Source organism: Nycticebus coucang, chromosome 6 (assembly GCF_027406575.1).
Source record: "Nycticebus coucang isolate mNycCou1 chromosome 6, mNycCou1.pri, whole genome shotgun sequence".
In the NCBI taxonomy this organism is placed as follows: Eukaryota; Metazoa; Chordata; class Mammalia; order Primates; family Lorisidae; genus Nycticebus; species Nycticebus coucang.
In genome coordinates this window covers 55738093-55764983 of record NC_069785.1, presented here as the reverse complement: position 1 = coordinate 55764983, position 26891 = coordinate 55738093, and the positions used below count along the sequence as shown (strand labels likewise).

The 26891-nt window shown below is 37.9% G+C and overlaps 1 protein-coding gene across 2 annotated transcripts in view; it reads left to right on the top strand.

Annotated features, from left to right (window-relative positions):
* WDR72 (WD repeat domain 72) overlaps nt 1–26891 on the top strand; it is a 238797-nt gene that overhangs the window by 141616 nt on the left and 70290 nt on the right. For both annotated transcript variants that reach the window (XM_053595485.1, XM_053595486.1), the window contains 2 exons: nt 1529–1608; nt 8478–8685. In XM_053595485.1, the coding sequence (XP_053451460.1) occupies nt 1529–1608; nt 8478–8685 (288 nt within the window). The remainder of the gene's footprint in view (nt 1–1528; nt 1609–8477; nt 8686–26891) is intronic.

The following is a 26891-nucleotide window of genomic DNA, read 5'->3' as shown; positions in this document are numbered from 1 at the left end:
TCACCCTGTCAACAGGCACAGTGACTGAGGAATATTGTTAAGGGTGGGATGTTTTCTTTTTAACTTTCTCCCTGAAGTTGCAATTAAGTTTTTAATTCACTGAGATCGCCAAAATGAGTTGGCTCTCCTTTCTATCACATATTAAAATTTTAATATCACATTAAAATGGGCAGTGAAGTAGACCCTGATGCCAGTAAGTAGTTATCGTTGAAACCAATACTTAGCTTTGATGGTTGAGTCACAAGGTCAACAACATCAGAGGAGGAGAGAGCTTAAAAGAAAATTTTCTCTTACCTGTGTGTTCATGAAGAAATGGAAAATATGACTTCAAAATCACAGTATTCTCTTTTACTTATGTGTTTTATGTACGATTCTTGGTCACTTCAAGTTTATATTATATGCTTCATAAGGAAAAAATATCAATGATTGCTCAGAAGTTTCTTATATATTTCTTTCATGTTCTCATTTGCATGATATCCGATATCTCTGATCACATTGTCTTCGACTACTATTGTGATAAATATGTCCATATGGCATATATTAATATATAAATGGTGATTCAATGGAAAGCATATCAGACAAAAGCTAATTTGAATAGTTGATACCAGGATGTCAAACATTTATTCATATGGTAATTTAAATAGGCAATTATAGTAACAATTTTCCCGCTAGCATCAGCCTTCATCATTCTTTCTTATCTCACTCCCAGAATCTGGCTTCTAGATAATATACTTTAGCCATCAGAAAGTCTTAATTCATCGATTTTTCATTTGGATGATTCTATGTACATTTTCATTTAATGAAAAGGCACTTATTAAGTGCTTTTTTGTGTAGGGAAATATTGGACACTCTATGGATCAATTTAAATAGACCAAGGCCTAGCTCATTCTTAAAATTTCACACTGAACATTAAGGCAAATAGATAAAAAGGATCCAAGAGGGCAAACTTAAAAGAAACAAGACATAACAAAATGAGTCAAATTAAAACATTAGTGCTATACCTATTGATCAGACTGGTCTAGCTGGGCGAAGACAATCAAAGGAAGTCTTTCATTTGATTTTACAAGTGATAGATACTGATTCGTGGCAAGGTCACATTTCAGGAACTATTTCTATAAGGAAGGAATTGTAAAATTTGGTGATTTTTCTTGGGTTGGCAAAAAGATGCTAAGGTGGGTTTAAGGCCTTGAATGAATTTGACTTGATGTATATATATTAGTATGATTATTAGAAATACAATAATCTTATCTATACATTAAAAGTCTTTCTTGACTCTGGCTATACATGTAAATAATCTGAGGTACCTTTACAATGTATTAATGCCTGCCCCATTCCAGGATCTATTAAATCAGAATCTCTGGAAGATTGAACCTGGGCACTGGTGTTTGTAAAATGCAAAACAAAACAGAACGAAACAACTGCCTGGGGGATCCTAATGTGTAGCCAGGCAGCGAACTTTAAGGACTCTTGGGTTACATCTATATGTTTTGATATTCTCAATATATAAATGTGTTCTATATACTTATAGGTAAGAATGAACCCCATGTACCGGAGGCTGACCTTTCCCTTCTGAAGCTCATTTCCTGTTGGAGAGACCAATCTGTGCAGGTAAAATATAGTCCATGTTCTTGGAGTTACTAGAAGAGTTCCTGACCACTGTGGTCCCCTGATACCTCTCCTTACCTGAAAGTAAGTAGTTACGTGTCTTCAGAAAATGGCCTCAGAGGACAGGCCTAAAGCAGAGAAAGGGATGAGGGAAAACAGAAGATAACATAAGCAAGCGTGTGTGAATGCAGGGGCGGAGGGAGGGAGGGTTAAGCTGCCATAGGTAACTTGTGCCCACTAGGGTTTCAGTTTGAGAATGCGTTGTCTATCATTGAATTTCAAAATGTGCCATTACATTAAGGTACCTACTTATGGGAATTTGGTTATGTGAAATTAGACTTCTTTTTTTTTTTTTTTCTTAATTCTGAGGTTACCGCATCTATGAGTTGGTTTAAAGAACTGGTTTCTTCAATGTCCAATTTAAGTCCTTTTTTTTTTTTAAAGACTTCTTTCGGTCTCAGAATCTTCCTGGCAGCTTTGTATATTTACTATAAATATCTATGCATTAATTAGGTAAATGTCTATCAGAACTTTATTTTTCATTGTGAATTTGATAAATATCGAATTTGCAAGATGAGAATAGCAGTAACTCCAATTGCAAATGGTTATTCTCAGTTATAGGGAAGCAGAACAAACTCTAGGGATTGAAACCCTAAAACTAAATGTACACAGTTGGAATGGCTTTGGAAACTCACCCTGGCCTACGCATTCCACATGACTTGCCCCCAGCCTAATCACATCTCTCATCATTTTCCCACCCCCTTTCTGACCCTCATGCAGTCACCCTGGCTTTCTTTTTATTTTCAGAACACACAAAGCTCATTTATATCTCAAGATCTTACTGTTCTCCTGGGCTGGAACTTTCACTTCTCCATTAATCATCCAGGTCTTTGCTCAAGATCTATCTCCTTGGAGAAGTCTTCCCTGATCCTTCCAGCTAGTATTACCACCACCCCCTCCATTGCCCTCCCCACCACCTTCAGTAACCATCATATCATCCCATTTTATTTTATTGTTGTGACTGGTTTTAATAGAAATTGTAATGTTTTCTTTTTTTCTTGCTTCTATTTGTCTTCTCACTGTTGCGTTAACTTGCTGACATCAGTGACCTTGTTTGTCTTGTTCCCTCTTCTCTCACCAATGCTGGGAAAAGTAGTGCTGACAGTAGCCGGTCAACAAATCTATAATGAATGAATGAATAGCTGTGCAAACAGCCTCTGCAGTAATCTGAATAAACACTAGTGCACGCTAATTTTATCAGCACATTAACAGTCACCTCAAATGAGACTATTAAAAGTGAGATTTTTTTCCCCCCAGTAGCCAAAAAATTCCTCAGTAGGGGGGAAAATCCTTAAGGAAAAAGATACAACAAAACATTTATTTTGAATTGCTCTAATCTAAAGATATCCTGTAGCTATTCATTTGACCTTCAAATAAATTTTAATGTGGTTTGGATATGTTTGGACTAACAGACCTTTAAGATTCTATAATTCTGTGACCTTATGTGAAATGCTGGCAATAGGGCATTTACTGTTTGTGGGAAGTCCAAGCTTCAAAGTTCTTGCTTTATTTTTTTTTCTTTTTCTCTTTTTTTTCCAAAGTTTTTTTTTTTTTATTCTTCTTCTTATTTGTTTATTTATTTATTTGCAATTTTTGGCTGGGACCAAGTTTGAACCTGCAACCTCCGGTATATGGGGCGGGCGCCCTACTCACTGAGCCACAGGCACCGCCCATTTTTTTTTTTTTTTTTTTGTTAAAAGACACTGTTTTGCTCTGTTGCCTAGGCTGGAGTACAGGGGAGTGATCATAGTCATTACAACTTCAAGCTTCTGGGCTGAAGAGATCTGCCTGCCTCAGCCTCCTGAGTGGCTTGGGCTACAGATGTGCACCATCTTACTTGGCTAATGTTATTATTTATTCATTTATTTATTTCTTTAGATGGAGTATTGCTATGCTGTTCAGGCCGGTCTTGAACTCCTGGCCTCAAGCAGTCCTTCCACTTTGGCCTCCCAAAGTGCTAGGTTTATAGGCCCAGCCCAAAGTTATCCTCTTGTCTCTGCTGCTAGCCTGATGTATGACTCTGGAGAATAGTATCAACTTGTTGATTATTCATCTCCCTCACACATATTGAGAATGAGAATTCCTGGACCCTTCAGGAATAACAGAGACTCATTAATAGCTTCAATAACCAATCCTGAGATTCTTCATAAAGCTATTCATTTAAACAGTCAGATCATGTTAGCTTCATTTTTCTTTTGATGTATTTAGGAGCACTAGGAAATCATGGAACGCTTCAGTAAAGCAGAACAAAAATCCATGTCATAAATGGAGAGTTTAGCTTTAAGGTAGGAGGTAAGAATGAATTAATTTTGCAGTTTGAATGAGTTTGTCCCCATATTGTTTCTTTTGCTTCTCACACATGGATCTCTCAATATAAACATAAATGTTGGAAAAGTCTGGGCGTCACTAATTTACATGATCCAAGCCTATGCTGAAGTTTTTTGGATTTTGTGATGTAACGCCAGTGGGTGCAAACCCAGGCCTCCAGGGAGAAACGTTGCTTTGGGTTTGAAAGGCCAGCATGAGCCAGACTGTTGGGAAAATGCTCTTACAACAGAAAATCTGAATACTGGAAAAACAAGCAGGACACAGGGGTTTTTATGAGTCTTCATGTTGCTCTATGCTACTTTACGGTGTTTTGCTATTCTGGGGGGTTAGTGGAATACCACTAAAATTGTTAGCTCACCTATGGCTCAGATACTTCTACTAATAAGTATATAGCCCAGCTTTGTGGCTGATACTTGCCAGCCAATGGATTGTTAACCTTATTTTGAATCTCTGCACCTTCCCTCATAAAAGAGCATAATGCTTTGCATTTGTAGCTTTTTAGAGAAAATTATTTCTATGTATTTAAATGACAGCTCTGTAACCATAGTGCTTAGTTCTAGCTCATTATTAAAATCACAAAGTTATGTAAAACAGTGTATAAAAGTATTATATTTTGTTGAAGGAAGAATTCTATCGTGACTGGCTAGCTGAAAAATTTATTCACTACTATATTTATATATTAGAGAGACTCACGTATTGATAGTTATACACTATCAGTAATTTTATGCTTTCCACAGTTGATATCAGAAAGTATGCAGAATCTATTTCAACTCTGTTACATTTGTTTAGTGCCCATTTACTATCAGATACTGTCTTATTATCGCACATTTGTAAGAGAGATGGTCCTCTCTCTCCAGAGGGAAACAATGCTTAATGTTTCCCTCTCAGTTTCACACTGAGCCTAAAATGTGCACTTTGAGTTTGTTTCCAGTTGGATATGTGCCATTTGGTATTCACTTTAACTTTTGTGGCTCTGAGTACCCTACTCATCAAGATTAATATATTCTACTCCCTTATTTTCTGTTCTCCTTGGTTTTGAGAATTATGTATTCTCAATACATAATTATCATTATAAAATGCATTTATCGTGGCAACTATGTAAGACATTTAACAGTTAGAAATGTAAAGTCATAACATAAATTAAATAATTAGAAATGTTAAATGAAATTCTATGAATTTCTGTATAATTCTAAGAAAGGATGATATAGGATAGTCTACACAGTGGGAGAGGGGACATTTTATATAATAATTGGGGGCGCACCTGGGAGGTGGTCATTGTCCCAGCATAAGAGAGCAGCCGTAAGCCCAGTGCAAGTGTGTGGCCAAACTGCCCCTTCTCGGGGTTCTGCCACAGAATGGACACATTGTAGGTCTGAGGATATCCTTCCATATCCTTCTTGCTTGATGGGTATGGAAAGAGCAATTTCCACACACCATTCTGTTATTGAATAGTCTAGACCTAACCTTTTCGGGATTACAGTCTTTGTTATATAAGTAAGGAAATGAAGTTTCAGAGACATTCGTGACTTGCCAAAGACTGCATTTGTAGCAACTACTGTAGTTACATTAGTGACTAAACCTTCCCCCTTCTGGTCTCTGGTTCTTTCTACCTCATCATCCGCATGGAATCACTACTGTTAAATAGTATGTATGGCAAGGTTAAAATGAAATAAATTCCATGATATGAAATTGTTCTCGATGAACAATTAATAAAATATACCCCATCATGTCATACACATAAATCAATATGGTTTGCCAGTATAATGATATATAGTAGTGTATGGTAGTCAATACCATATACAATAGTTAATGTATTACTAATGTCTCATCATTAGTAGATATTAATAGGCATGATTCATGAGCATCATGATATGCAACACTATATGTTAGATCCGTGGTACATAATTAATACTACAATGTTGACTATTTCATTGCATGCTATTCATGAGTAAACATCATATGCTTATATCATGATAGGCATTACTACATTTTCGTATACATGATACGCAATAGTAAAATCATACCATTCACTAGACTTTTTCTCTCCCTAAGCAAGCATTTGAATGTGAGCTGGACAAGGACAGGGTCTAATCAGCCATGAGAAAACTGCTCCAAAATTCTTGGGAAGGTTCCTATATTTATAAGTCAGGAGCCCAGCTCCTTCTGCCTGAGTAGTTCAGTGGACATCTATCTCTGTGTGTCCTTGAAGCCTGAAGGTCTCCCCTGCCATCATGACACATGAAAAGAGACTTATAAATGTTTAGATGAATACATGTTCAGTTAGGGCCACAGCATCTCCAGATCACTACTCTCAGTTGATGCTATACCAAATCCCTCGCTCGAGGCATTCTTACAGGGAGCCCGGGAATAATAGAGAGGGGCCAGTGGCAATTATAGAACACAGTCTTCTGAGGGGAAAATGAAGAGCCGTGGGATAGGGCTGTAATAAATGTTTAATGGTTGGCCAGAGAAGGATAATGGGCAGGTGTTCTGAGTTCTCCTGTATCAGCGGTGTCCTTCACTTTCTCTGTTTGGCTCCTGGATCTCCCTGGGCTCTACCTAACTCCTGAACCTTGCCTCATCTCTTGCCAGGAAGAGGCCTAAGCAGACTAGCGTTACACTGAGGGGTAAGATAAAGAATCACAGGTGGAAATGTACTAAAAGGACACAGAAGCAGGACTCAGGAAGTCTGTCCACCAAGCTTGTGTAATGTTAGAATGTTGCATCCCAGGTTCTTCATTTTAACAATGAAGATATTTGATTAGATGCTGTCTGAGAAGCATCCCCCTCTCCTCCACCCAACCAGAGGTCCTTGACAAGGTATGCAGAACAATCGGAAGGCATGCCTTGCAGTACTTTAATTCATGTAAAACAACGTATGCACACCCACAGTTTAGTGAGATTTATTATTAAGGTTCTTTCACCTTCTGTATTAAACATGAGGTCTGATAATTAAGTTCACGAAGTCATCCTAGAAAAAGTGATATGTACCTCATTGGTGAATATCAGTACAGTCACCTTCAAAGTCCTCCGTTTGGGAAGTTATGTGCTGATGCCAGCACCTAGTCTACCCGTCAAAGCAAATTTGGAACTCTTTTTATAGAATGGCCATCAGAGCTGTCAATGTATTACCCTTGATGTCCTGAATGTCATCAAATTGTCTTCCTTTCAATATTTCCTTTATATTTGGACAAAGGTGAAAGTCTTTGAGGGGCAGATCAGGTGAATAAGAAGAGTGTTTTAATACAGTTATTTGTTTACTTGTTAAAAACTCCCTCACAGACTGTGCTATGTGAGCTAGTGCATTGTCATGATGCAAGAGCCATGAGTTCTTGGCCAAGATTTCCAGCTAAGATTTTCCTGTTTCTCTATTGATTTTTACTTGGTCTGCTGTACTTCTCACAGTCAGCTGACAATTTTGAAGCATAATTAGATATGAATTTTTGCAATGTCTTCATCAGTTCTGCTTGATACTGGCTTCCCTGACCTCTCATCAGTGACACTTTCTCTTCCCTCAGAAAAAGATTTAATCCCTTTGCACAATTCATAGCATTATCCATGTAAACTTGGGCTAAAATGTCCCTGATTTCACTTCCACTCTTGCCAAGTTTAACAATAAATTTACAAATGTTTGTTGCTCTATTTCAAGCTCTAACACTCTCATGACAAAAAACAAAAACACACAAGAAGAATGAATACCACTCAGCAAGACACCGTTATATGTCAACATAAACACAACTGTGAGATGCTGATATACTAAGGTTGTGAAACCTTATGGAGTTGTTTGTACAGTGCTGCCAATGTAAGTGCAGAGTAGCAAGTTCAGGAACTTAATTGTGAGACCTCATAGTTTAAATTCAGTGTTTTTAGCTAAATCATGCTTTGAAGCTAGACATAGTTTGAGAATCTAATCTTGACTTTAAGATATATTTATACAGATGGTGTCCAAAAAGTATACACATTTTAAGAAGGGAAAAAGAACTGTATTAAAATTGTAATACTCAAGTCATGTTTAACTTCTGCAATTACAAGAGATACAGATACAATATACAAGATAACATGTTATATTGGTATATATTGAGTTTTAAAATTTTATTCTGATTGTTTCCTTTCTTAAAATGTGTATGTATTTTTGGCACCCATCGTATGTATTCTGGTGAAAATGAGAATAGCTTAGTTAGGAGAAAGTATTGAAAATTCTTCTGACCCCATAACCTAATAGTTAGCCCTCTGTACTTTGAAAATTCCCCTTAAGTATCCTCTTAGAATCTCTTGCATTTTCAAAAGAACAATGTGAGAATTTTGGTCTCGCTTCTCACCATCCACTTTTCAATTGTTTTAGAATGATGCTAATTTTAGTAGAATTGAGAGTTATTTATGGAAAACTCATTAAAATCCAAATTCTGGGCTTTGGATTTTTTTTTGCAAGACACCCAAGCATTTTTAATAATGCCAAAAGTAATTCATAAAAAATAACTTTACAGGTAACTGAAGCAATACAAGCTGTTCTCCTGGCGGAAGTTCAACAGCACATGAAGACTTTGAGGAAGACATCACCAAATTGTCAGCCAGTGTCCGGTGTCTCTACCATGGCAGAGAATGGTAACTGTGATGTGTTGCAGATGCTGCCAAAGGTGGAATGGGTGAAGGAAATCAAGTTACAGTGTATGAGCAACACTTTGCCTCTTCAAAGTAAGTACAAAATTTACTGGCATGCTCTTTCAACAGAACTTTTCTACTACAGACAGTCCCTGACTTAGGATGGTTCAACTTAATGATTGTTTTAACTTTACATGGAATGAAAGCACCAGGCAATCAGTGTGCTCCTTGACTTATGATGGCATTTTGTCAGGATCAACCCATTACAAGTTGAAATTATCATAAATTGACTTAAAATATTTTCAATTTGCAATAGGTTTATCCAGATGTAACTCCATTAGAAGGTGTGGAGCATCTGTAGTTATAAAGAGTTGAGAATAATAGTTCGTAATCTATCATCTCTGTAAGAACCAAGCCAATTGCCCTATTTCTGAAATATTCTATCAGTTTTCTCTTATGAGTTTTGGAGAACTTCTGGATCCTAACTGTTTACTAGGAGAATAGCTTATATTATTGGTACCAAAGTGGTAAGGTTAAGTGATTAAAAATGAAAACAGATTGCAAGAGGGACTTTACCTAACAATTGCAATCAGTGTAACCTGGCTTATTGTACCCTCAATGAATCCCCAACGATAAAAAAAAAAAAAAACTAAAAAAAAAAAAAAAGAAAGTGATAACTTATCCTGCTCCCGCCACTGCCCTGTGTGAACATACTCGTTCCATTCTCTTCACCTGGGTACTCTCTTTGATTCAGTTAAAACAAACAAACAAACAAAAAAATAGGCCCAGGGATAAAAGGAAATGTAAACTGTAAATGTGTAAATGTATATTGTGTTATATGTATGTGTATATTTTATATTCATAATAAAAGCAAACAAACTCTAAAAAAAAAAGAAGCAAAAAAAAAAAGAAAGTAATAACTTAATAGGATACAAGAATATCCTAATAATAATAGGTAAATTGATTTTTACCTTATACCTTAAAATCCATGTACCAATTTTTTTCTGTGAGTGTAAGAAATATCATACAGAAGATTAAACTGGTTTTATACTTGGACCGTATGATTTTGTAACAAATCTCATCCTTAGAAGTTCCTGCTGATAGGATCTACAGTTTAAGGCTAGCAAATGAATCTAACTTTACTTTGTAAAATGTTATCTGATTGTTTTAGTCCATTAGCTGTGACTTTGCCTGTGGCTCAAAGGAGTAGGACGCCAGTCCCATATGCGGGAGGTGGTGGGTTCAAACCTGGCCCTGGCAAAAAAAAAAAAAAAAAGAAAAAACTGCAAAAAAAAAAAAAAAAAAAGAAAAGTATAAATTTAATTTTCAACTTTATTAGTAAGCTTTTGATGAATAATAATCTATAAGATGGTTAATTGTGTGTTGTGTCAGGAAAACATGTTACACATTTACATATTACAGGCTGTTAAATTGTTAGATGCTTCTTTCAATTCTCACAGAGATATTTTCTTTTTATGTATTTGAGACTCAGAAATGTTGCTATGTTTAGAATGTTAAATCTTAGAACAGTTTTTATTCTTGGAAATGTGCTATAACGATTTCTTCTCTTTATGTTTATGAGATTACTTTTGGAGACTGTTAGATAATGAGAGATGAAAAGTCATATTCAAGGAAGGCCAAAGATCATAGGTAGAATATTTCTTAATGTCAGCCAGGACAGTCACTGATGATGGTAAAATCGGGAAATAATTTGGTAAAGCTAGACGACAATTTTAAGTCATTGGTTTGTTTGTTTTCCAGAAATTACCCTTAATTATCTGGTAAATTCAGATAATTTAGCTCCTCTTTTTTGGAGGAGCTCTATCATCTTACATAATTGTAGTTGTATTAAACCTTTCAAGCAAGAAGTAGAAATATTTCTTTTTAACTAATTTTCACTGACTAAACTTGAATTCTTGATTTACATGGAAGTCTATCCATGATGAAATCCATAGGTTTCTTCCACCTATCTCACAGCAACTACCCTGTTTCCCCGAAAATAAGACATCCTCTGAAAAATAAGACCCACTTACAGGAAAGATAAAACGTCCCCTGAAAATAAGACCTAGTGCATCTTTGGGAGCACACCTTAAAATAAGACACTGTCTCATTTTCGGGGAAACGGTAGTATCATTTATCGTGAGTTAGCTCTGATTAGGTAGCATTTCTAATCCTTCTCCCTAACCTGGAGAGTCTACCTTATCCTGGGTAAGAAATTCTTGGTCAGCTCTGAAAGTGAAACTTCAGATGAGTTTTGCTATCACATGGCTTACCCATATTTGAAGATTGGGCCCAGTACTGTCTCCTGTTCATTCTCTGGCATAAGAACTGTTGATATTTGTGGGGAGCGGGCTATGGCCAGCAGGGCCCCCACAGTCCAGGTAATGCTCAGGGAATGACCCCCAACCACTTCTCTTCCCTTAACAACATTGTTTTCACCTGCCAAAAGTCAGGTAGTCCAGGCATACTTTCCTTGTTATCGGCAAGCACACAGTTTTTCTCTTTAAGGTTGATTTCTACCCCATGTGTTAAGATTTATGCAATCTTGTTAAGATACTGTATAAATAAAGCTGTTTCCGTGGTTCAGTGGCTGGCTGCAGGCATCAGCTGCGTCAGCCCTCCCAACACCAGCCGAGCTCTCAGCTCCTGTCTCTCTTTGTGCCCCTCTCTCTGTTTTTCATGGCTTTATATTTCTTCATTTCCCACCTTTCCACTCAGGTCAACTCTCCCTCCGCTCACCGGGTCGCGAGAGATCACCCTCTCGTGCCAGTATGGGACAGATATTAGCAAGGTGCTTGTTGTCCCAGAGAGTTAGGCGTCTGAGGCAAGAGAATAGCCATGAGTTCAAGTGCAGCCTGGGCAACATACTGTCTGTTAAAAAAAAAAAAAGAAGAAGAAGAAGAGAACTATGGATTCTATGGAGTTTAGTCTTACTATAACTAAAGAAATTAGGCTTTAAAGTTTGGAGTTATCTATCTTTTGGTTAATTATTGAATAACCCTTTCTTTGCCTATGATAACAGAAAAATTTTAATTAGAATTAGAGCACCAAAATATTAAAGCTATTTTAATGTTGGTGGATGAAATTTAGAGTATTTTATTTAGAAGAACAATAACATTTACAAAATGCTGAGTGCATATTATTTTCAGAAATACTATCTGGATGAAAATATTAACTGCACTTGCAATTAACTGGGAAACACATGATATATTATATAATGAAGAAATATCCAAGCAATATCATATTTAATATTAGTATTGCCCTTTTGTGCTCCTTGAGAAAAGACTTATTTTTTTAACTATCTAGAAGAACTTAGTAATACTATGGACAAATTTTTGGTCTTCATTTAGAGAACAAAACCCAAAAGCTCTTTCCTTTATTTCCAATGTCCTGAGATAATGTTTAAGGAGATAGCATAGGTATTCTTTACTGGGTGTGACAGAGTGCATCTGGACTTATTAGCATTATGGTAATGTGACAATAATAGGTCAGAAGGAAAAATAGTAAGTACTGAGTTCTTAATACACTCCAATTCTATGCTAAGTACTTTATATTATCTCGCTTTCCCATTAATTCTTACATGATCTACATGAACGCTAAGACTAAAATTTCCAACCCTTGAATCTTTTGTGTAAACAACTTCACAGTTTTTAAAGTAGCCGTGTTTGTGGAGATGAAGTTTCAGAAACTTCTTCTGAGAAAGAAGCTTTTTGATTCTTTTATTTGACATAATAATTTTGTATCTTTCTCATACACATTAAATAGTGTTAAAAAATGTTTTAAAAGTAAGTCCATCTCTGCACCAGCTATCTTGAACACCACCAATGGTATACATCTTGCCCTTTGAGACACACTTCCTATTATTATCTCACTTTCTAAAATGAATGCATTAAGAATTAAGAGAGGTTAGATGTCTTGCCTACAGTCACAAAATTATTAACAGCGATGGAGCAAATGGAGAGATTCTCTTAAACACTGTGCTCTTATCCAGTAAGCTGTGTTCTCCAAATTGGCAGCGTGAAGGAAATTTGCCCTAAATCAGCTTGATCTAAAAATTGAATAATTTATTGAGTGGTTTTCTTAGATTTTTATTCTTCCCTCATAAATCATACTTTCTATTACCAAAGAAAATGCAGAGTGTTAAATCATTGCCATCTCAGCCCTCCTAATAAAGAAAATCACCAGGTTTCTGGAATTACTTACATGAGATGAATCCAGAAAGCAATGGAAATCAAATGAAATGAGAGGTGAAGCATCATGTGTGTCTGAACTCTATAATTTTGAATCGTATTTATTTTTCAGTGTTTTCGCTTATTACGTTTCACAGCATGTCTTTTATTTGAGGTCTTAATATTTGTGTACGAGTTATTTATGGGGCAGTGGTGGGTTTTATCTGAGTTTATGTTTTTATAATGGTACTTTATATCTTCCTTGAATCTCTTTGATAAGGAATTGTACAGTTAACATCCAGATTTAAGACTAAGGTTCATTGCTTTACAAACAGTAATAGTTTCTATTGTTAAAATGCATTCGAAAGTTATTTCCTTTTACTTCTTTTTTTTTTTTTTTTGCTTGAATGTTATTTAGATCAGTTTAAGCAAGCACTCTGAATTGTTCCATTAAATAAATTGGTTGAAATAGAAATGGAGGCTTTGTAGATAAAACTGTCACTTTGGAATTATTGGCCGAATTTAAATTTCATGTTAAACCGTGTGGTTGTGAAAATGACGCATCAAATGCTGATATTGCAAATAATTTTATTATTACATGCATCATTTTCAGAAAATTAAATAATGAAATTGTGCTTTTTGTTTAAATAAAATCATGCATTTGTTGTAAACCAAATAAATAAATGTACAGTGAACAGAACAGTTTTGTTTGTTCTGCCCTGCAGAGGTCTGGGCTCAAGACAGGCTTCCTTGATCACCCAGGAAGGGAATCTGTCCAGTGTGGAGAGACTTCGGAGAATGGTTGATTACCTCACAGGAAACTTTCTCCTTGACTGTCCATATTTATAGTAAATGCGTCTCCTTCTGTCTACTTTAAGGGCTCCAAGCCTAAGTCAGTTCTTCTTTGTGGCCACCAAAATCATCTGTGAAAGGTCCATGTGGTACAAGTGAACAAGGAGTAAAGAAGTCATGGGGACATTTCTCAGGCCTCCTGTGTCATGGTGACGTCTGGGGCTTTCTCTCCAGGGGAGATGGGAAATTATTTGAGCAGAGAAATAGCACCTGTTTTAATGTGATCCTTTGCGTGCAGTGTAGGGGTCAAGGACAGCGATATGTGATGGACCTGGCATCTCAACTTGCTCCTCTGTTAGGTGGCACGGCGTTGTGTACAGTATTTCAGGAATGCTGAAGAAAGAGTGGAAGATCCACTCCACAGAGGGCTGCCCTGGGCGATCGGCTTCACATGTACCTGCTTAGATGACCTATCAATTTTGTTTTCTACTTTTAACTAAACCAATCCCCAGAACATAGACGGGAGGCTTAAAAGTCCCCTGCCATGAAAATATGGATTGAAGAGAATACTAATAATGCAAGCATAAGCACAAAAATGTAAATGATGTTACCAAGTGTATACTACTGCAGGAGGTGTTGAGGGGTGTGTGTATTAATATCCTCATTTTGAAATTTCTATTTTTGTGTATCTTTAGTAATAGACATAATGTTGATATACTACTAACATGCATATCATTTATAAACAAAAATACAAATACTCATGGTGAATGTTTCAGAGTACTTCTTTGTTATTTTCTACACTATAGTATCCCAACCAACCACAGCTTTGGGGTAGATTGAGTTGAGGAAGTTAAGATTAAGCCAATAGCATAGACTTTTGGGTATGCAGGGCTGATGACTCATATCCTATATTGTGCAGTACCCTATCTCTAAAACTTTAAATAAGTCTCTATGAATCACTCCCCACCTCTATGCGTTGACCCAAGAGTTGAGAGTACTGCAGACAAGAGATTGGAACTGTCCAATTGGGGTTACAAAGTAGCATCACATTAACCATGAAAGTGCCAGATGCCACCGCAGACTGTGGGAACACATCAGAGAGGCACTTAACCCAGTGTGGGGGGGGTCAAGAAGGCTTCTTGGAAGAGAAGATACCTAAACTGAGACCTAGAGGATGAGTAAAATTTAGTCAACCACAACAGTGGGGTTGGGACAAGTGGTTGTTTACCATGACCAGGGAAACCACCTATTCACTTGTCTTCTTCCCCAGAATCACCTAAGAAATGCATGAACAAGGAACCTGGGCATGAGGGACCCGTATCTTTTTAATTTCTTGTCTTCACACACCTGTGTTCTTTTTGAATCTCATTGTGCTACAACCTTCCTTTACTAACCCTCAGCCTTCCAAAATAACACTTATATTCTGAGTGTTTCATATAGCTCAAATCATTTACTGCAGGCAATAATCCTATGGGAATAGGTAGTATTGTTACACCCATAGTACTGATGAGAAAACAGGTGTAAAGAAGTCAGGTAACTTGTCCAGGGTCTCACTGCCAGCACGTGACTGAGCCAGAGATCAAACCTAGGCAATCTGGTTTCAGAATTGTGGTCATTCATTGACGTTGCTTCCTCATCATCTATGATTCTCCCTCATTAGTTTTTAATCCATCACATATTTACCAAACGCCTTCTATTTGACAGTTACAGAGATATGTATTACCCAGATTGGGGATTACAAGGTAGCAAAACCTGAGATATTTGGCAAGACAGCAGGAAAAACATCCTCCAGAGGAAATCAATTGACAAACATTGAATACCTAATCTCTACAAAGCATAAGGGGAGTAGCTATTATGCACTATTCCACTAAAGATATAATTAATATAAAGACTTTTAGTTAGAATATAAATTTATATAATTATAATTAGAAGTGTTAGTGGTTAAAAAATGGAAAGTTTTGCTTCTGGGAACTGGAAATGCCAACTGGTAAATGCTAGGAATGTAAAAGATTTAGCAAATAGGTATTAGTTGAATGGGGTAAAGGCTAGGGGTGCTGTGGGAAGAGAGAAAGACATTTAAAACTTTATTTTTATGAATTGGGCTGCAATAAAGATTCAAATGTCTTTCAGCACATTGTACCCCATAAATGCATTAATGTACACAGCTATGATTTAGTAAAGAATAAAAAAACTTTATTTTCATAGATTAATTTGAGATATCCTATAGACAATTGTATTTCAATATTAAGGTATTCGTATGTTAGATGAAGATGCATTTATAGATGATAAGTTAATAAATTATTTAGCATCTAGAATACATTATTACAGACTTCTCAAAGTGCACTGTAGTCATTTGGGTTTAATATATGTCTCATCTTATTTTTAGCTCCTTGTAAAATTGCTGGATAAATTTCATCATTTCCCTTTTGCCTATATAAATTCTTCTGAATTTCCCTCTCTGTATCATCTTAAAGATTGCATTAGAATGCCTGATAGAGTTCGGTGCTCTTTTCCAAAAGTAGTTTCATATTTCACAGAGATTGAGATTGATGATTTTCATCTTGGTATATGAAAAGCTGAAGTATTTCATCTTTTTTTCTTCCTCCTGAACAATCAGAATGTGAACCTGGCTCTACCCAGAGGTAGCAGGATCTAGGAACAGAGTTAAATATTTCCTTGGCAACAGTTGTTCAGGCACTACTTTATTGATTATTGTCTGTATACCTATTTAAATTTATTGACAAAGATAAAGTGATCTAGATTCTGCGGCTGAAAGCAATGTATTTTGCCCTATTGTTCTCCTGAGCTGAGACTAGCCTCCAAACACTGACCCCGCAAGGACAGGGATCAGGTCTATTTATCTTTTTTCCTCCCATTGCAGAAGATGGTCCTTTACCTAGTAGCTGGTAATAAGGGTTTATTGAGTGGATGGATGAATGGATGGACTGTGGAATATTTTGTATTGAAGATTCAGCCAACTCCTAACTAGTAAAAGGAGTCGACAAAGAAAATCAGCTGCTAGCTGTTCTTTAGCAACCAGACATAGTCTTGAATACACATTGAAATGTGTGTTGTCTAAGAGGCATCATCTAGAATCATGTGGGGTATACACAGAAAACGCACCAAAAAAAAAAAAAATTAAAAATAGACATAGGAATGAATGTAGATCCTCTTTCTTGGGGGTTTATGACTTTGCTCTCTGTGCTTCACTTTACCATAATCTGCTTTCCAATTGATACTTGTGGAGAGACCCCAGCCTTGCCTAAAACTCCTCTTGTTTCTTATTTAGCTGCGCTTTCTCTGCAGAAGTATTTAAGTTGCTGCTGCCTCACACACTGTTTCCTCAGTATTTGGATCCACATCCTGAATTCTGACTCCTCAGCCTCTCCCTGGACTTCTGGCTCATTCCTGGTCTCCCATAAGCAGTAGCTCTCATGTTGCTAACTTCGAGCTACCTGCGACCTGCCTGACCCGTGTCAGCCTCCTCCTCGACACTCTTATCACGGTATGCTGAGCCCAGAACTTTGTGTGACATGAACTATGTCAGCCAATATGGATATGTGTTCCTACTTCTGAAAAGGATTTTGGTAGAATGAGGATGGTGTATTATTTGAGGGAAAAGCCAGCTTTGTATTCTCAGCAAACAGCACACTGTCTAGCACATGGCAGTTGTTAGAGAAATGGTGGAGGTGGGAAAAATTATCTATGTGTCCCTGTGCCCGTGGAATATCCTACTGTTTCCATCAGAATGTCAATCATCTCGCTGGCTGGAGCTTTATCTTTTCATTCCAACTTTTCAGTTTATCTGCCTGATTTTAAGTCTTGGAACAATTTGAATAATTTCAAAAGATCTCTTATTAAGCATTTACTGTGTCTGAGGTTCAATGGTAGGTACTGACATTTGCAATTATAACACTTTCTCCACTACCTGTATATCTTCTAAAATAATGCATATTACTTGGCACTCTGCATCTTGCCTTTCTTTCCCACCTCTCTGAACTCTTGATGGCAACAGTTGGAACTTATTAATATCTTGTGCCCCTAGCAGCGAGGGTACCACATGGTGCATGATGGCTACTCATTAAATGTTTGTTGCCTGAGACGACAGATGAGTAATAATGACAGTGACAGACATGTATTAAAGAACTCTGGTCCAAGGAAGAATGGAAGAAATACTAAGTCCTATGTTAACAGTGAGTAGCTAGGAAGAAAATGCTAATAGTCATTATAAAGATGATGATTTTCTTCTAATGTGTTAACCCAGGGGCATTTCTTCAACTTTATCTATTTAGTTCAAGAACGATTTATCTGTCTAGAAGAGGGCCTCCAAGAAGAATTAATGCTGACAGGTATTTTCAGTCAAAAAACAAGAAAGAGTACTTCATGTTCAACACCCTGAGAAGAAGTTACAAGAAACAAAGACAGTTAGTTTAAAGAGAAGTTGCTACTTTTTCTTGTACTTGCTACAGATGAGTATGGGCCTTTATTTAGATCCCTGGGGGAACACCTGTCCTACCAGGAGGCAGCCCTGCCAATCTGGGGGCAATGTCAAAGTGCCCCTGGGTAGCTGCATATTCACAAGAACATGGTCTGTGAGGATGCTTGTGCAGCCTCATGGGCTTATTCTCATCAGAATGAGGTTCTTTAAATTTTAGAAAATGTAATCGTGGTGCTTCTTAAATTCCTCAGTCCTAGCCAATATTTTGTAATCCCTTTTGTATAATCCTAAAATGAAATTCCTAAGCAATAGCACCTATTCACTAACATTATTTTATATATATCATTTAAAGGAAAAAATGAATAATAAGTGATTTATAATAAAATATTATGTGTGAAAACCTCAGAAAGACTATACTAAAAGACAAAATGCTGACAGACACGTGCATTGCTGAGAAGGCAACAGTTGGCTGCTGAGAGTTCTCGTACACGTGTGAAATTTCTTGATAGATTACTAGATAACAGCAGCAAAATATGGCCCTTCCTTAACAGACCAAGTAGCAATCTACTGAGAAAATTCAACGTACAGAGGGGTGGAGACAAGATGGCTGACTGAAGCCAGCTTTCCACAGAGGCTCCCATCCAGAAGGAGAGTTAAAGGACAGAAATTTAGCAGGTAACCTGGTGGATTAGAGCTGCACCAAGAGAGAAGGTTGAAGAACGCACATCAACCCCGCTGAGGTGAGCTGTGACTCCAAGGATACAAACAAAAGGTACAAAATCCATCACCAAGTGGACAGGAGGCCCCTCCCCCATGAGAACGGCTCAGAGTGCCCCACAAACAAACAAGCAGAGTTCAAAGGTCTTCCCACTACACTCCACGGGGAGACACCCTCTAAAAATTGGACCTACCTTCCCTACTAGGGTGCCACGGCATTCTCCTGCCAGGCATAAAACTGTATAAAACTGTATATAATCTCTACCCGCAATTCTGAGCTCCCATAACTCCCCTCCACTCTCACTCTGAGGTCTGGAGGCCTGTCCCCCAGGAGCCAGATTCTTGGGTGATTTCTTGAGGGGTGTGGACAGAGCCTAGACTATAGCTGGTCAGTGCTGATTCTGCGACATGGGAGTGAGCAGAGGATGGTCGGCTGAGAGGGAACCACGCCGGAGTGGCGGTGCCCCGAGGTGCAGAGCAGCAGCCATTTTTGACAACAATAGGGCTCACCCCCAGGTATTCCGAAGCCATACCCCCTGTCTTCCTAGGCAACCAGAGGAGGCCGGGCATCTTCTCAGGTGGCAACCACCGCGGAACAGATCTGGGACTGAAACGCAGGACCTGTGAGTAAAGGGTTTTCCAGAGGCGATACTGGCCTGGGTGGAGTGTGGGGACTAGAAATCGCATGCACGAAGCCGGCAAATTCCCAGGGCGGGGCTGACCCAGAGGACCACTTTACTGAGCCTAAGACACACCCGGCCCTCAGGGGATCGTCAGCCTATAGACAAAGGAAGGCAGGAGGCTAGAACTGACAGCTAACCAAATACAAACCTGCAGGAGAAAAGACAGGGCCAGAGGTGCAGGCTCTGGGAACTCAAAACACCTTCTCTTCTGCAGGGGAATTTAGCAGGGACAGAAACAAATTCCCGCAAAGTTTTTCTGTTCTGTTAGTAACATCAATCAGGGGCGGGGCTGGATCTGACTGAACAACCCCCAGCCTCCATCAAGCACCCGAGGTTGTCAGGCCTCACCTCCCCCTGCTGGATAGAGGCAGAGAGCAGCGACCTGGCTAAGCAGATATAGATTTCCTTGTGATTCAGGCAGGTGCAATCCCCTGGAGTATCTGCTCACTGGAGGCAACAGGGTCACACCCTGCGGGGCTATCAGTGACTGTATGTGACAGAGGTGCAAGGTGGGGAAGGAGACATCAACCTTCCCAGACTATTCTATTTGCTGGGTGGGTCCTCCTGACTTCATGGAGCACTGGAGCTCAAGGAAAGATATGGCAGATGTAACTGAAGATCCCATTCATAAACAGCTGGCTGAGATGTCAGAAATCAAATTCAGAATTTGGATTGCAAACAAGATTAATAGAAGGGAGGAAAATTTGGAATTAGAAACCAAAGAGCAATTCAAAAGTTGGAATTAGAAATTCGAGGAGAAATTCAAAAGTTATCTCAAGAATTTAACGAATTTAAAGACAAAACCACCAAAGATTTGATGCACTGAAGCGAGAATTTGCAGCCCTCAAAGATCTGAAAAATACAGTAGAATCCCTCAGTAACAGAGTGGAGCAAGCAGAAGAAAGGATTTCTGACATTGAAGACAAAGCTTTTGAATATTCCAAAGTCTCAAAGAGGAAGAGAAATGGAGACCAAAAATGGATCATTGTCTCAGAGAGCTCTGGGATAATTCGAAGAAGGGTAATATCCACCTCATTGGAATCCCTGAAAATGATGAAGTGGCATCGCAAGGCAAAGAGGCCCTTCTCCATGAAATTATGAAAGAGAATTTTCCAGACATGCCAAGAGATTCTGGAATTCAGATAGCAGATAGTTTCAGAACCCCAGCATGACTCAACCCAAATAAGACATCCCCCAGGCATATCATAATTAAGTTCACTAAAGTTAATATGAAGGAGAAAATTCTGAAAGCAGCCAGACGTAAGAAATCCATTACCTACAAAGGGAAGAATATTAGAATGACTGCAGATCTCTCTGCTGAAACTTCTCAAGCCAGAAGAGAGTGGTCATTGACTTTTAATCTCCTAAAACAAAATAACTTTCAACCCCAGATCCTGTATCCAGCTTAACTGAGTTTCATTTATGATGGAGAAATTAAATACTTTAATGACATTCATATGTTGAAGAAATTTGCCATAACCAAACCAGCTCTTCAGGATATTCTCAGCCTATCCTCCATAATGACCAGCCCAATCCTCTACCACAAAAGTAAACTCACTCAGAAACTTTTGATCAAACTCCAACTTCCACAGTGGCAAAACAATTAAAAATGTCCCCTGGACTTTCGAAAAACTCGATACCCAAAATTTTACCAGACTTATCAATATTCTCCATTAATGTGAACGGCTTAAACTGTCCTCTGAAGTGGCACAGATTAGCTGACTGGATACAAAAACTCAGGCCAAATATTTGCTGCATACAACAGTCACATCTTACCTTAAAAGATAAATATAGACTCAGGGTGAAAGGATGGTCATCCATATTTCAGGCAAATGGTAATCAGAAAAAGGCAGGTGTTGCAATTCTATTTGCAAAAACAATAGGCTTTAAACCAATAAAAGTAAGGAAGGATAAGAATGCTCACTTCATATTTGTTAAGGGTAATACTCAATATGATGAGATTTCAATTACTAATATTTATGCACCCAACCAGAATGCGCCTCAATTTATAAGAGAGACTCTAATACACATGATCAATTTAATTTCCTCCAGTTCCATAATAGTCGGAGATTTCAACACTCCTTTGGCAGTGTTGGATAAATACTCCAATAAGAAGCCGAGCAAAGAAATTTTAGATTTAAGCCTAACCATCCAAGACTTGGATTTAGCAGACATCTACAGAACATTTCATCCCAACAAAACTGAATACATATACTTCTCATTAGCTCATGGAACATACTCCAAAATCGATCACATCTTAGGTCACAAGTCTAAGCTTAGTAAATTTAAAGGAATAGAAATTATTCCTTGCATCTTCTCGGAACACCATGGAATAAAAGTTGAACTCAGTAACAATAGGAATCTGCATACTCACACAAAAATGTGGAAGTTAAATAACCTTATGCTGAATGATAGCTGGGTCAGAGATGAGATTAAGAAGGAAATTGCCAAATGTTTGAAACAAACCAACAATGAAGACACAAATTATCAGAACCTCTGGGTCCTAAGAGGGAAATTTATAGCACTGCAAGCCTTCCTCAAGAGAACGGAAAGAGAGGACGTTAACAACTTAATGGGACATCTCAAGCAACTGGAAAAGGAAGAATATTCCAACCCCAAACCCAGTAGAAGAAAAGAAATAACCAAAATTAGAGCAGAATTGAATGAAATTGAAAACAAAAGAATTATACAACAGATCAATAAATCAAAAAGTTGGTTTATTGAAAAGGTCAATAAAATAGATAAACCTTTGGCTAACCTAACCAGGAAAAAAGAGTAAGATCTCTAATTTCATCAATCAGAAACGACAAAGATGAAATAACAACCAACTCCTCAGAAATTAAAAAAATCCTTAATGAATATTACAAGAAAATTTACTCTCAGAAATATGAAAATCTGAAGGAAATTGACCAATACTTGGAAGCACCTCACCTTCGAAGACTTAGCCAGAATCAAGTGGAAATATTGAACGGGCCAATATCAAGTTCTGAAATAGCATCAACTATACAAAATCTCCCTAAAACGAAAAGCCCGGGGGGCGGTGCCTGTGGCTCAGTGAGTAGGGCGCCGGCCCCATATGCTGAGGGTGGCGGGTTCAAACCCAGCCCTGGCCAAATTGCAACAAAAAAATAGCCGGGCATTGTGGCGGCCTTCTGTAGTCCCAGCTGCTTGGGAGGCTGAGGCAAGAGAATCATGTAAGCCCAAGAGTTAGAGGTTGCTGTGAGCCGTGTGACGCCACGGCACTCTACTGAGGGGAGTAAAGTGAGACTCTGTCTCTACGAAAAAAAAAAAAAAAATGAAAAGCCCGGGACCAGATGGATTCACATCAGAATTCTACCAAACATTTAAAGAGGAACTAGTACCTATATTACTCAACCTGTTCCAAAATGTAGAAAAAGAAGGAAGACTTCCCAACACGTTCTATGAAGCAAACATCACCCTGATCCCCAAACCAGGAAATGACCCAACAAGAAATGAAAATTATAGACCAATATCACTAGTAAATATAGATGCAAAAATTTTCAACAAGATCCTAACAATCAGAATCCAGCAACACGTCAAACAAATTGTACATCATGACCAAGTCGGTTTTATCCCAGGGTCTCAAGGCTGGTTCAATATATATAAATCTATAAATGTAAGCCAGCACATAAACAAATTAAACAAAAACCATATGATTCTCTCAATCGATGCAGAAAAAGCTTTTGATAATATCCAGCATCCCTTCATGATCATAACACTTAAGAAAATTGGTATAGAAAGGACATTTCTTAAACTGATACAGGTCATCTACAGCAAACCACAGCCAGTATCATATTGAATGGAGTTAAATTGAAATTATTTCCTCTCAGATCAGAAACCAGACAAGGCTGCCCATTGTCTCCACTGCTTTTTAACATTGTAATGGAAGTTTCAGCCATTGCAATTAGGGAAGAAAAGGCAATCAAGGGTATCCACATAGGGTCAGAAGAGATCAAACTTTCACTCTTCGCAGATAATATGATTGTATATCTGGAAAACACAAGGGATTCTACTACAAAAGTCTTAGAAGTGATCAAGGAATACAGCAGCGTCTCAGGTTACAAAATCAACATTCATAAATCAGTAGCCTTTAATATATACCAACAATAGTCAAGCTGAAAAACAGTTAAGGACTCTATTGCATTCACAGTAGTGCCAAAGAAGATGAAATATTCGGGAGTTTATCTAACAAAGGATGTGAAAGATCTCTGTAAAGAGAACTATGAAACTCTAAGAAAAGAAATAGCTGAAAATATTAACAAATGGAAAAACATACCGTGCTCATGGCTGGGAAGAAACAACATTGTTAAAATGTCCATACTACCCAAAGCAATATGCAATTTTAATGCAATCCCTATTAAAGCTCCACTGTCATGCTTTAAAGATCTTGAAAAAAATAATACTTCATTTTATATGGAATCAGAACAAAAACTCAAATAGCCAAGACATTACTCAGAAATAAAAACAAAGCAGGAGGAATCACGCTACCAGACCTCAACTATGCTATAAATCGATCGTGATCAAAACAGCATGGTACTGGCATAAAAACAGAGAGGGGATGTATGAAACAGAATAGAGATCCAAGAGATGAACCCAGTTGCTTACTGTTATTTGATCTTTGACAAGCCAATTAAAAACATTCAGTGGGGAAAAGATTCCCTATTTAACAAATGATGCTGGGTGAACTGGCTGGCAACCTGTAGAAGACTAAAACTGGACCCACACCTTTCACCATTAACTAAGATAAACTCTCACTGGATTAAAGATTTAAACTTAAGACACAAAACTATAAAAACACTAGAAGAGAGTACAGGGAAAATCCTTGAATAAATTGGTCTAGGTGAGTATTTTATGAGGACCCCCCGGGCAATTAAAGCAATATCAAAAATACACTACTGGGACCTGATCAAACTAAAAAGCTTCTGCACAGCCAAGGACACAGTAAGTAAAGCAAGCAAAAGCCCTCAGAGTGGAAGAAGATATTTGCAGGTTATGTCTCAAAGGTTTATTTACCAGAATCCACAGAGAACTCAAACGTATTAGCAAGAAAAGAACAAGTGATCCCATCGCAGCCTGGGCAAGGGACTTGAAGAGCAACTTCTCTGAAGAAGACAGGCTCACAGCCTCCAGACATATGAAAAAATGCTTATCAGGGTGGCGCCTGTGGCTCAAAGGGGTAGGGCGCTGGCCCCATATGCTGGAGGTGGTGTGTTCAAACCCACCCCCAGCCAAAAACTGCAAAAAGAGAAAGAAAAGAAAAAAGAAAAAATGCTCATCATCTTTAATCATCAGAGAAATGCAAATAAAAACTACTTTGAGATATCATCTAACTCCAGTAAGATTATCCCATTACACAAAATCCCAAGACCAGAGATATTGGCGTGGATGTGGAGAAAGGGAACACTTCTACACTGCTTGTGGGAATTCAAATTAATACATTCCTTTTGGAAAGATGTTTGGAGAACACTTAGAGATCTAAAAATAGATTTGCCATTCAATCCTATAATTCATCTACTAGTTATTTACCCAGAAGACCAAAAATCACATTATAACAAAGATATTTGTACCAGACTGTTTATTGCAGCCCAATTCATAATTGATAAGTCATGGAAAAAGCCCAAGTGCCCATTGATCCACGAATGGATTAATAAACTGTGGTATATGTTCACCATGGAATATTATGCAGCCTTAAAGAAAGATGGAGACTTTACCTCTTTCATGTTTACATGGATGGAGCTGGAACATGTTCTTCTTAGTAAAGTATCTCAAGAATGGAAGAAAAAGTATCCAATGTACTCAGCCCTACTATGAAACTAATTTTTGGCTTTCATATGAAAGCTATAACCAGTTATAACCTAAGCATATGGAGAATGGGGAGAGGGAGTGGGGTGGATGGGCGGAGGGAGGCTGATTGGTGGGATTACACCTGTGGTGCATCTTACAAGGGTACATGTGAAACTTAGTAAACGTAGAACATAAATGTCTTAACACAATAACCAAGAAAATGCCAGTAAGGCTATGTTAACAGGTGTCATGAAAATGTGTCAAACCGTCTATAAAACCAGTGTATGGTGCCCCATGATCGCATTAATGTACACAGCTATGATTTAATAATAAAAAATAAACAAATAAATAAAAAAGAAAACAAACCCGAAAATTCAACATACATTAAAAGCCATAAAAGATTCCCATGTGTTTATGTGTAAAACAAAGTTAGGCTCTTGGTTTGAGAAATGATAATCAGGGCTTCCCCTTTCATGACTGTGAATTGAAACAGTAGAATAATTCTTCATCATGTGCAGGCAGGACATCTGCCAACTCTGATGCCCGTCTGCTCAATACCCATCAGTGTCTCCACAGTCCTTGGGAAACCCAAACACCTCTCACCTCAGCATTTTCCAATGTCTCCCCCTAGGGGGCAGTACCAACCCTGCCAAGAACCCCTGCCTTAGGGAAAAGGATTCCAGACACTCTGAGGCCTTTCTGTTTCTGTCTCTCTCTCCTTTTAAAAGTGCATGGGCAGATGAAACCCAATGAGGAACCTCCAACTAACTCGAAAATTTCCTTTCTTAGATCCTTCACATTTGCCCCTCTCTTTGTGCTCAATCTTCTAATCAAAGTACTTCCCAGGCTGTGTAGTAAATCATCTGATTGCAGTTCGGTCCTCGCCATTAGAAAAAGAGTGTCTTGTCCTGTTCATTCACTTTCATCTTTCCTTCCTAGAAGCATAAAATCGGGCCTGGCATAGAGGAAAAGTTGTTGGCTGATTAAATGAAGAATGGATGTTACCAAACCACTAATCCCAGCCCAAAATGGTTATAAAAGAAAACTCCAACATTTACAACTTAAACTACTGTTATTTTATAGTAAAGAATAAACACAGTATGCCTTGGCTTTTACAAATTAGATGGTTCTATTCTAATCTGTAAATTGAAATAGAAAGCTGGAAGTGAGAATAATGGATGGGAGGAGATACACGGATAGGTTCATGCAATCTATTCACGGTCTTAATTGGATTTATGATTGGGAACATAATTATTTTTTAATTTAATTTTTTCAGTTAACATACTACATATAATGAAATGGTTCTACGAATTTTAAAACATAGTGTCAAAAGACAAATTTGGCTGGTTAGGGTGGCTCATGCCAGTATTCTCAGCTGTGAGGGAGGCTGAGGCAGGAGGATCCCTTGAACCCTGGAGTTCAAGGCTGTACTGTGCTGGGATCATGCTTGTGATAACTATTGCACTCCAGCCTGGGCAACAAAGTGAGACCCCATGTCTCTCTTCAAAGAGACTAATTACAACAAATTTAGTTTAAAGATACTGTTGGCTTTTATTTGTGATTCTAGAATTGGGCAATGCCTTGTTGTATAAAATAAAATGAATATTCCAGTAAGCTGAGCAGAGCTGGTTGGCTTTACAGGCAAAAAAAGGCTAAGGAAAACAGAAACAAAGAACAAAAAGCTGGGATCTGGGA